General features: G+C 41.4%; 1 protein-coding gene across 1 annotated transcript; it reads left to right on the top strand.

Annotated features, from left to right (window-relative positions):
* The first annotated feature begins 124 nt into the window (after positions 1 to 124).
* On the top strand, positions 125 to 4955 carry LLPH (LLP homolog, long-term synaptic facilitation factor). The gene is made up of 3 exons (XM_082480108.1): positions 125 to 188; positions 336 to 519; positions 3874 to 4955. Exons 2-3 carry the CDS (start codon positions 339 to 341, stop codon positions 4035 to 4037), a joined length of 345 nt encoding a protein of 114 aa, XP_082336234.1. The 5' UTR covers positions 125 to 188; positions 336 to 338; the 3' UTR covers positions 4038 to 4955.
* The last annotated feature ends 6886 nt before the right edge of the window (positions 4956 to 11841 follow it).

The following is an 11841-nucleotide window of genomic DNA, read 5'->3' as shown; positions in this document are numbered from 1 at the left end:
GGAGCCGGAGCGGCGGCGACTGCGCGCCCGCTCGGAGAGTTACGGTAGAAGCTGCCGTACCGCGGGGAGGGTGGGGAAGCTCCCGGGGGGCGGGGCCTGACGCGTCAGCCCGCACAGCCCTGCGCGTGCGCGGAGGGGGCGCAGCCTAGTGCGAGGGGGGGGACAGCGGGCCTCGTGCGCGGCTTGGGGTGAGCGGGGGAGGGGTGGCCCCGCGTCCTCGCGCTCTCCGGCCGTTGGGAGGGCGGCAGCCGAGGTGATGGCGCCCGCGCCGCCTTAATGGCTCCTGTGCCCTGCGCTTGCTTCGCTCTCACGGTTTCCCTCTTCCCTCCCCTCAGGCCATGGCGAAGAGCCTGAGGAGCAAATGGAGGAGGAAGATGCGGGCGGAGAAGAGGAAGAAGAACGCGCCCAAGGAGCTGGAGAGGCTGAAAAAAATCCTGGGAAGCAACGCGGACGTCGTCATGGAGGAGGTCAAGGAGGTGGCGACCGTGGTGGCCCCCAAGAAAGTCCTCGAGGCGGCGGGTGAGTCGGGCTGCGGCGGGGCGGTGCTGGAGTCACGGGGAGGGGAGGGCCCCGCTGGCGCACACCGGACCAGCCCCCGAGGGGCTGAGGTGCCCGGGACGGCTGTCAGGCGGCCCTGGGTTGCCCAAGACCTGCCTTTTGAGTGCCCGGCTACCTTTGCCTTCCCCCCCGCCCCTTTCCCCACCTCCTCCGGTCACGTTTCGAGCGTGTTTCTGACTGTACCGGTTCTTGTGTTGCAATCACCCACGTGCAGGGACGTCCCGCGGTATATTTATTATTGTTCCTGTGACTTTCACTATAGTGATCAGACTTAATGGTTATTACAGGTTGAGAAAAGTGAGTTGGAAAAACATTCTTTTTTTAATCTTTTAAAGCCAAATGATGCTATTAAATCATTGAATTTTTTTGCAACATCAGCTTCTGTATTGTATCCGGTCACTTGTGGAACAAGCTTATTAACGATTGGTTTCAAGTATGTAGTATCTTATGGAGAGACATCTCTTTGTGAAGATATCGGGTGAGTGAGGATTCATTACTTAGCAGTTGTTCCAATCACAGCATTATATTTGCTGTTAAACTGGAGATAGGATATAATTTCCATCCTAGTTCAAGGAGGACACTGAGCATATAAAAGTTGGACCTAAATCTAAAGTAATTTTGTAGAGATTTTATCAAGAGTAGAGTGTTTTTTTTTTTTTCACTTTTAAGTGTCCTGTCTGGGTAGTTAGTGGAGTGTAGGGGTAGTAGGGACCCTGGTTTTGCATGCTAATTAATGCTGCATTGCATATGGTACAGGAGTGAGTGGTATTAGGTGTCTACAGCTAATGCCACCTTCCAATCTATTCCTTGAACAGGATGTAACCTGTAAAGGAAGTAACCCAGGAAGTGGAAACAAGGGTTTGAAATAGCTATGTACTGGACAAGAGTCAGAAAGACACCTACTCTTTCCAAAACTGCAGTCCAAACTAAATCATACTCCTTTCTGTTTCTCCAATTTATGCCACTTAAGCTATGATGTTGCTGATGTGAGCTTTTTATGTGGCGTGCAGAAGTCTCTTGAGACACCATAGTGACGATACAGAATAACGCTAGTAATCACTGAGAGTCACATAGCCAGTTTTGTCAGTGTTTCAGAAATTAGGAAAGACAGGGAAGTGTTGTGAGGTTGAATAGCAGAGCCTGTAAACTTTATTGAAGATGGAAATAGAATGCTATATAAAAATACTTGCCTAATTAAGTGTACTTTGGAGTATAATTTGTAATTTTATCTGTGGTTCTGATTTGTCCCATAAACCAGATGTAAAAGTTCTTTATGGGATTGTTAGAATTGAATTTCCAAAATGTTGTGGAACATTGTCAGCCTTCTGATACTGAAGCTGGACGAAACATCGTTGTGTTAAACCTTGTTTCTGAAGCAAATGCCTGGCTATCTGTCATTGCTGCACCCCCTTCCAGGTCTGCTGGCAACTTCTTTAAAAGTGGCCAATTTCACTTGGCCTTTGTAGAGAGATAGCAGCCTCAGAAATACCTAAGAATATATACATTTCACAAAACAACTACAAGTTCTGTGCAAATAATGGTGTCTTCTTTGGGAGGACTTCTCAGCACTAACTATGGACACAAAGGAGTTCACATCACCAAATGTTTTAAGGACTGAAGCAGATAAAAAAGCTTCATCCAGAATATGCACTTTCCATAGATAGGTGAAGAGTTTCCAGCCTAAGAAAGGGTGTAGGTGTATATTAGGGACATTTTCGTGTGTTACTTTAAGGTATTTTTCAGAGCACATTGATTATTTATTTTTTTTTTTTTTTTTTTAGGAAAAAAGATAATTGAAGGTCTGCTTTCATAACCTACTTTTATAGCTTTTTTTTTCTTGGTCCTTTTCTATTTGTCTTGTAACCCCTTTGATAGGTTTTCTTTGTGTCCTTGGACCACTTCTGTTCAGTAGCTTTCTTCCTGTTACTGGTTCCTACAGCATCCTTGAGATTGCAGAGTATGATGAAAACATTGTGCTATGTGAATGACTGGTATTTTTTGTCCAGAAGTATTTCTTCATTTAGTTAATGTTGCAGCTGGCATTTGTTGTGGATGTGCTTTTTTTGCAGTCAAAATTGGTGTAACAGATAAACCTCAATCATATGATAGGACGGGAATCAGAGAAGTTTATGTGTGTAGGGTTGGTTTTCTTGGGGTGGTGGTTTTTTTTTGTTGTTGTGTTGTGTTGTTGGAGGCCCTCTCTCCTTCTATGACATTTGGAAAATGAAGTTGTTAAGAAGGCTTCATGTTGTGCTTCTCTGATGTCAAAGTAGGTTTCTGGAGCTGGGACTTTTGCTGCCTGTCATATGCAGGATCAGCCTTTGGTTGTGCCAGCAGGCAGTAGGCCCCTGTGTAGATCCTCTGCTGACTGCAAATATTTGTGTCCCAGCTTTAGGGGGACATCTCTGTGGTGCAGATCCCCATAGATTGTCAGCATGCTTCAGCTATTGAAGCAGCACGTTGGTCTTTTCCTCGTGAACTTTGTCTCCCAACATCAGACAGGCACACCATAAAAAAAGTCTTTCTTCCTCTCTGTAAAAACTTGTGATAAAGCTTTTGGAGTTGCACATGGATGATTTGGAAACAAGGTTGAAATTACATATTAGAGCACAGTTCAAACCTATACGTAACAAGGTGTTCCTCTTGTAGCCTTGTTGTCTCACCGAGACACGACAGTCATGTGGTGTTAGCTAACTGGGAACACCATTCTTGGGAGTGACCATGTCACAAGCAGTCTTCCTGATCCCAGAGATTAATCCTCTATTTCTGTCTCTAAACTTATTAGACTTGGCCTTGTGCTCTCTTCTTGAGGCAAACGTAACATCACTGGCTTGTGCTTCGTACTGTCATTGTATTTCAGCTTGTCTCTTTATTCTTCTCTTTACCTGTCTTCATCTTTCACTCAAATTAATTTTTTAGAACAGATCTTCAACATTACATCATAAAAAGTATTTAATTGTGCATGTGTTTCAGTAAGCCTATAGCTTCCTGTATGGTTGCAGCTTTTGATGGAGACCACACACAATGTTTTTAGACACAGTATTGGAACAGAAGGCAGAGTAAAGAATAAGGTGCTTTGCCCAGACATGGGCCTTTAGGGAAAATTCTGCATATTTACTGTCAGCTGTTGAAGTTCCTGGGTTGCAGTTGTATTGGTTTGGAAAGGGCTTTCAGTGTATAAAGCCTTCAGCTCTCTCCATACAAATACTGTTGCGTGTAGGAATATTTTTATCATTTGGGGGAATCTAGTAACAAAATAGCTTCTATGAGGCTGATTTGTGTATTTTACTCACATGAAATACCTTTCTTTTTCAGATGACTGCAAAATGGACATAGATAATAAACGAAACAAAAAAACTCTTCTTGACCAGCATGGACAGTACCCGATATGGATGAATTCCAGGCAGAGAAAGAAGCTTAAGGCACAGCGTGTTAAAGGGAAAAAAAAATCAAAATTGGCCAAAGGCCTAGCCTGGTAAAATCAAGAGTTTTGTAAGATCATGAATATTTTACCTGCAAAATAAATATCCCAAATAAGTACATGATATTTTTGTGCTTCGCCATCGAGTGCAATTTATTGTGTTGCAGGAATTTTTGAAGAGACTGTTAGCCAGCAAATGATGAAAGCAGTATCAGCTTGGTGTCTGCCGAACTTAAAAAAAAAAAATAAATACAAAAAGCAAGCCGAGTGCCTTTGAATAGACTAAGTGTCTCTGGTTATCTGTTTTCTTGAGGGGGGAGGGTCTTCATCTTTTACATTGTGAATGCTGAAAATGCTAAAGGAAATCCTAAAAATAATGAAACTGTAAATGTTTTTTGTGCTATGGTCTTCATCAATGTAACCGGTCTTTTAGTAAATTCAACCAAAGGATTCTGTAAATTCACCATATCCTTTAAATTCTTCTGTAAAAGTATTTCTGTTGTACTGATTTGTGTTGCTTTTATCATCTGGTAATTTACGAAAACAGGCCTTTAACATATAATTTAAAAGTGATTATACACTGAAATCATCACCAAGGCGTCATGAAACTTCTGTAAGTAAAAAGACAGTGTCAGCCTGACTTTAATTCGCAAAGAGAAAGCTGTTGGAACAAACAAGTATTTCACTGCTGACTGGAACTGAAATATTGTAGGAACTAAATAACTGAAAGTAAAACTGATTCATTTATTATTGATATGAGAGCATGCAACTGCACAGATTGGAAATAAAATAGTTTTATTTAAGACCTTTTCCAAGTTTTAGTAAAGTAAATGAGAATTTACTTTTCCATATGTATTTTCAGTAGCCTTTTATTCCACTTAAAATGGTACTCGTCTATCATGCTTTACAATGTGGGCATAGGATAAAATACTGCATGATTGCGTAACAGATGCCATTTATATGTGATTAGTTACAGTTGGTTGCATATTACTTGGCAATAACATGTTGACAGATGCAAGAATTAGTTGCCCTGAAAGCTTATGTTTTTAAAATGTCTCTCATTTCAAGGATGGAAATAATTACAGTACCAGTCCTGCAGTATGTTGCCTGGTGAAGGACCGTTCATCAATACAGAGCATAACCTTTGTCCAGCTTCATCCAAGATGGGATCCACCTTCTGTAATTACCCACAAATTGATATGTGTCTGCTGTGATAACCTGGGCATAGGAAATGGGATTTATTCTTTTAGAAGTAATTTCCCTACCTTATGCTGTGCTAAAGTCAACTAAGAAGAACTTCACCTGGTAGAAAATTCAGTTTTTCTGGAAAAATACAGTAGGTTGTTTATTATTATTATTAAGGGAAAAGTATTCTGTTGCTCAGGTGAAGAACTATGAAGTTGTTGGAGGAAATACCAATGCATCTTCTGTTTTCACATACATTGACAGTTAATGACACTTGGTGAGACATACAGATCAAACTTTACCGAATTATATGCCGTTAATAAGTTTGTACTTTAAAAATATTTCCATTAGGTTGATAATACCCCAGCTAAAAACCATGCTGCTCTTAATTTTTTTTTTGTTTTATTAGATAAATGGGTCTAGATGCCAGTATCAAATTTTAGCATTTAGATTAGTGCTACTTTAAAATTGATTAATATGGAGGAAATTGTTCTTTAGGGTTCATAATTATGTTTATCCAGAAATGGAATGGAATGAACAGTCAGGTTGTATTTCTTTACTATTTTGATGACGTGGTCTCTATTTTGCTTAATGTGTGCTTTGGGGAGTTGTAGTGGAGAGCTTCTTGGGTATAAGTGCTAACAATTTGGTGTTTTTCTGAAGAGTAAACACGGTACTATTTTTGATGTGCTTGTTTGTAAATCAGGTTACTTTCAAGCTGCTGGTGGGAAAGCAGGCTGCTTTTCCTGAGGGGAGGTAATCAAACTGGCAGAGTACTCCTGAGTAATTGTAGACCTTCAGAGTCAGTTTATTTGCATTCTTTAGGTGTGCAGCCGTACTCTGTGTCTCATCTTAATGAGGGCTGCCACCACTGTGCTTGCCTTGCCCTCTCCTCTCTCTGGAGTTGTTCCAGGTCTGCCTCTGCTCCTGCCTCCATAAGAGAAAATGATCTGTGCAACTGAATACTCTCTTATTTCTGCTTTTATGACCTACCCCTGAGCTTTGTTGCACGAATTTGTTAGTCTGCTGTTTTTGTGACCAGATCAGGGATTTGAATCTCAAATGAGAGATAGCAGACACTGCACTGATCTTTTATTTAGCAGTTGCTTCCGTACGAGCTGAAACAATACTGGCTGCGTGAGGTATTTCCTTCATCGTGTCCAGGATAAAGTCAAACAGGTTCACTTAAACTACAGATATTTTAAGACATCCTGTTGGATTTTTGAGCTGAAACAGGGAATAAGAAAGGAATAAACCCCAGCCTTTACTGGAAGGCAGCTCTTAGTCTAGTACCAAATTACTTCTGTGTACAACATCACAGCTCACTCGTGTGAGGCAGAGCTCGATCTGGGCCAGGAAGGATTTTAGGAACCTGGTTGGGTGGGATTGGTAGTCCGGGCTGAAGGCTCACTTGTAGACAGACAGCAGGAACCTGCCCAAATGTGCAGCATGGATGTAACCTCAGAGGTTGAGTCACAGATGCAGCAGGGAAATTTTACCTTCTAGAATTTCAGCGTATCCTATAAATGGATATTGCAATTTTGTATTGAAATTTGCTTTAGATCTGCTTTGAGCAGCTATTTTTGAACGTGAATACCACCTTTTTAGTCATCATTGAATATTCAATTTACATTGGTGAGTCTGATCAGTTGGTGAAAAAAAAAAATCATTCTTGTTTCTGTACAATAGAAGGTGAATTTAAACATACTAGGTTTTGGCTGAAATGCATGTTTTTAAAGCCCATAGAGGGATTTCCTAAGAAGTAAGCTATCTGCCTCTAAACAATATTCTGATTATCTCATAGTTTGTTGACCTTTATCTGAATTTTTTTTTTAAAGTTGTGGTTGGGGGAGAAAAGTTTGCAGTTCATTAAACAAACTGATGAAAGTCTAAAATTGTATAACTGAAGTGGCATTGGCAGAAATGGGATTTTTCTGAGTGTGTAATTGCACTATTATGAAACTGCCTTGTTGAAACTTCCTACCACTGTAACTGCCACCTACCTGCAAAGGTCTGTGGTAGCTGTATTTCACGGACCTATGTAACGGGGGGGAATAGTGCAGGCAGTTTTGAAATACAAGCATAAATGCCAGAACCGGAAGAATTAAATATTGTCATTTTATTGGAATGTTTATGTGTATAAAGTGTGTATGTTTATACAGTATAAAATCTGCATTTGCAAATTGCTAAATGTCCTGCAGATTGTTGGCAGCTTCCTGAGAAGATTACAGCATCTGCCCTTTTTGATGCAGTATGCAGGACTTGGTTTTAAAATGAGTTATTTCAGATGCCTAAAATAACCGGTGGTGGTGCAGTTCCTGGCTTTTCTCGTAACTCATTCCTGCTCTGGACCACCTTTTCTGCATTGTGTTGTCAAGTGGGTTGGGGAACGAATCTAGCTGAGATATACTGGAAATATGCCTTTTTTTTTCTTCCCATTTTTTTTTCCAGCTGGATCAGTTTACAGCCTTACTCTACAAAAAGTGTTGTCAGTAGGAGGCAACACAAGACTGGGAACAATCAGCTGGTGAAGGTAGGGCTGCATGAGGCAGTCTTCTGGCTTACGTGCCACGTGCTGAGCTCTGCTCTCATGTGCCACCTTCTCTCCTGTGGCACTGATGGCTTTTTCTTAATGCAGCCACCGTGCAGCACAGCGTTTTGAAGGCGGGGAGAGGTTCTGGAGATTAGGTCAAGCAAATGCATTGAATAGTGGTTTTGAAAGTTTTTTATTGAATGGAGGGTATAGTATTAGAATAATTGAGGCCAATGTTCTTTCTTGCAGTCCCCATTAAGTTTTGCTGTTACACTCAGCCAATGGAGGCTCCACTGGTGCATATAGTCAGCTGTGAGATTTTACAGATTCTTTCAGTTTGGTCTGTCTTTGGCTTTATCTGCAGCTGATGCTGTGGTAATAGAGCAGATTAAATCTGGTTTTCGGGTGTCTAGTAGTGGAGGAAGAATGTCGTGGCCACATGATGCAAAGTGCTCCTCTGATATATGGTCATGACTTTTTTTTTTTCTTTTTAAACAAAAGTAGCCTTTCTCTATACAAAGGCTTTATACTGTATGTCTGTTTCTAGTATGCTACCTTTTCCTCCTGCAGCCTAAGGAGTCGCTTGGGTTCTTCTGATCTGTATCAGATTGGTAGTGTAAATTTGTCTGGTATTAAAGATTATAGGACTACAGGCTTAGCACTGCAGAAACCTGAGAGGTGCAAAGCAATCTGTTCCTCTGAGTGGCAATGGTCTTAATTGAATTATGGCAGTTGTGGGGATGATTAGAGCCTGAAACAATCACTATGAATTGCTCTCTTCAGGCCAGGGTTTTGCCATCGATTTTAACTTATCTGAGGGTGAGGTTTCAGGGGGGGACTGAGCCATCTGATAACTCACTGCTGCAGGAAGAGGCTCTTTCCAACTTTTTCCCCTCCTTTCTCCAGCTGCACTGCCCAATTAATGATTTACTGCTTCAGGAGAAACAGACATTGGGATTTTTTTTTTTCTGAGTTAAAAATAAGAGAGAACTGATGACTTTCTTCCACTTAAGCCCCCCCCCCTCCCCCGTCCACTGTCCTTTTATTCTTCCTATACTATCCAGGGTTCTCATTTCAACTTTCCTGTATCAATAGCAACAATATTTGAAGGAAAAGAGAATGCACAATGGGAAGAGGATGATTTTTGCACTTCCCCCTCTCCCTCTTCCCAATCACTTTAACATTAATCACTCTCGCAGGCCTTTAATTTTTCTGATGCACATATATCGATATAAAAGGTCTGAAACATTAGGAACAGTACATGGTATGGTGGCAGAAGGTTGTGTGTCAAGGGTCCTACACAAGGTGGCATGAGGACTGCTTTATGAAGGGCTTGTATATGGAAAACAAAGAATCAGTGACTTGTTTTCCTCCAATTTCAATCTAGTCAACTATTCTGGAGACTATGAAGATTATGAACTATATTCTGGTTTGGTAAACTATTATTTAGCTTATTTTCTCTCTTCTTTATTTAGTATCTCTATTATTTAGCATCTTTCTTGTCTAGTTTTCTATGTACAAAACAAGAACTTTTTAGATCTATTGATTGCACTTCCTGGTCTGGCTCTATAAGCCTCAGTTAATTTTTGTCCATTTTTCTTTTGCCAAAAGTGACAGAACTCAGCTCAGAGCAGGTCAGAGCTGCAGGTTGTGTCACAAGTGAATACAAAAGGTTTCTATGAAGGATTAGAGGGAGGGCTGCGTGTCAACAGCTTCTTGCTTGTAGTCTCAGGTTTAGATCATGATTGCTACTGAACATCCCTACGCCAAGTGCAAAATTCAAGTTAGTTCACTTAATATAAAGAATAGGTGCAAAAATGTATTTAAAACTAAAGTGCTTGTGAGAAGTAATTTAGAAAGCCCCAACGCATTGTTTTTTTAAAACTTCTTGCATCCCCCCCGGAATGTGGTAAAGAAGCCGGAGACAGGAGTGCACCAGGTTACGTGGGAAGCTGCTGGTGGAGATATGAACTGGTTATTTTTTCTCTCCTAAATGTTCTTATGATTGAGCTCCTGTGAAAAAGACAGAAGTTTAGCCACGCTCATTCTGGAGCAACTGCAGCCAAAGTGTGGTCCTTATACAAGTAGTTGCGTGGACTGCTCATCACAGCCTCGGCTCTTACTGTGTTGGAGAGAAAAAAAGATTAATTTCTTGAGTTCAAGACCAGGGTGTAAGATCATCCATGGGGAAGATTACAGGTCAGTCTGTTGATGCAAGAACTTTAGGAACCATTGCTCCAATATAGGGTAAGGTGTTTATATAAACAGACAGATTTTATCTGTCCCTGTTAAAGAGGCAACTGGATGAATGCCCTAGGCATTCTTTTTCCCTCTGGAGGGAGAAAATTGCATGCAGATCTCTTAATTTTTGTTATTTTGCTTGCTGTTTAAAATGAATACTAGCGTGCTAAGCCCTCTAAGTGTCCAGTATTTTAGAATTATTGTTTTGTTGGTTTGTGTTTTTTTTTTTTAAAAAAAGCACCAACAAAACCCCCCCAAAACAACCCAATTTGCAGTTCTGTTCCCTCAGCTAATCAGTATGGTGCTAACAGCCGATCTGTGTCCTTAACACAAGCTGTCAGAGTTCTTCTCCAGAATTTCATCCCCTGCTACTCATAGCAAAGCTAATGTGAGGAAGTAATCTGTTTTTCCTGTGGAAAAGAAGCCTTTTTGTTCTAACTCCTCACCAAGCTCCTGCCAGATATTCCCAGCAATGAGAACTGGATCTGTGCTTCCATGTCTGGTGATTGCCCTGTAACAGTGACGGGAGGAGGAGGAGGCAAAAAGGACGCTGGGCAATGTATTTCCCCATTTGCCATCTCAACATTTCACTGTCCCTAACAGCATCGTCCACGTTCACGGGTAAGAGAGGCTGGATTATCTGTCGTAGGGCCTAACGGCATCACCTCCTACGCGAGCGATTCCAATTCAGCAGTGGCACAGACGAAATGGAGTTGGTGGCTTCAGTCCGTTTCCTCCTAAACGTGCGACTGGCATCGCTGACCCAACCATCGCCGGGTATTTTGAGAAAGACGCTGTGAAGAACCGAGCCTCTCTCCAAGGAGCCATCCGACGGCGGGCAGGGAGCCGTAGCGCAGCCCGAGGTTTGCTTTGGAAGCCGCTGCCCGGTAGATGGCACCAGCGGCACCGGAGAGAGCCCCGTCCCGTCCCGTCCCGTCCCGTCCCGTCCCGTCCCGTCCCGTCCCGTCCCGTCCCGTCGGGCAGCGGGAGGGACCCACACCAGCCTTTGAACGTGTCCCCCCCAGCTCAAAGGACCATGTGAGAAATCACACCGCTGTCATGGTACACACTCTGTACAATTTTTAATTTTTTTTTTCCTTTAAGAAACATCATTAGTTTCCAGTCGGGACACGTGTTAATTGCAGGAAACCACTCAACGCTGCGCGTGTTGCAGAATTCTGCGTTATTCTGCAATAGTCTGGGAGGGGGTTGCTGTGGGTACTTCTTGTGCTTTTAGGTTGACCATTTTCCTAGCTGACAGAAAAACTGCTGGAATTATTGTCAGATATTTTACCCCAATAGAGTGACATTTAAATGTGTAAAAGCACTTCATATTTTTACTGATATTCAGTTATCCTCTAAAAATATACTAAAAGTGCTACTGGATGTGAATGCTTCCCCAATCTAATTTTTTTTTTTTTTTCCTTAAATGTGTCATTTTTTCCAGAAAGGGACACAAAGGGTTGGTTCCACAACTTCTTCTGATAGATAGGGTTTTGTTTTTAAAAGGAAGGTTCTTGAAAAGCCTTTTATCAATCAACTGAAATGTTTTAATGAAAATTTCAGAAACCCAGTGGAAAGAGAGTTGTTTTATATTTGCTTGTTGTATTTGGATTTTAAAATCTCCACGTGGTGATTTCAACTAAGGTACTGTGTCAGGGAGAGCCAAAAGTGAAGCTGACCAGAGACAAGTAAAAATGCCTGTGTTGTTTTCATTGTCCAAACGTAATGATGTGCAATAATTTAAACCAGCAGTTTCACATGGTTAAAAATGAATTGGATTTTTTAAAATTCTAAAAGTAACCCCAGAAACACCAAAAAGGATAACTGTTTGTGTTAGGTTAGAATTAGTTGTGAAACTACAAAAACTGTTTTCTATGCCTTCACAAAAAAAAAAAAAAAA

Source organism: Vanellus vanellus (genome assembly GCF_965231255.1).
Source record: "Vanellus vanellus genome assembly, chromosome: 1".
Lineage (NCBI taxonomy): Eukaryota > Metazoa > Chordata > Aves > Charadriiformes > Charadriidae > Vanellus > Vanellus vanellus.
This window is presented reverse-complemented; position numbering and strand designations above follow the sequence as displayed.

Bases quoted from the DNA above. Each gene is read 5' to 3' on its own strand.
- LLPH (XM_082480108.1), top strand. From the start codon at position 339: ATGGCGAAGAGCCTGAGGAGCAAATGGAGGAGGAAGATGCGGGCGGAG. The intron at 520-3,873 runs GTGAGTCGGGCT...TTTCTTTTTCAG, and splicing joins GAAAGTCCTCGAGGCGGCGG to ATGACTGCAAAATGGACATA.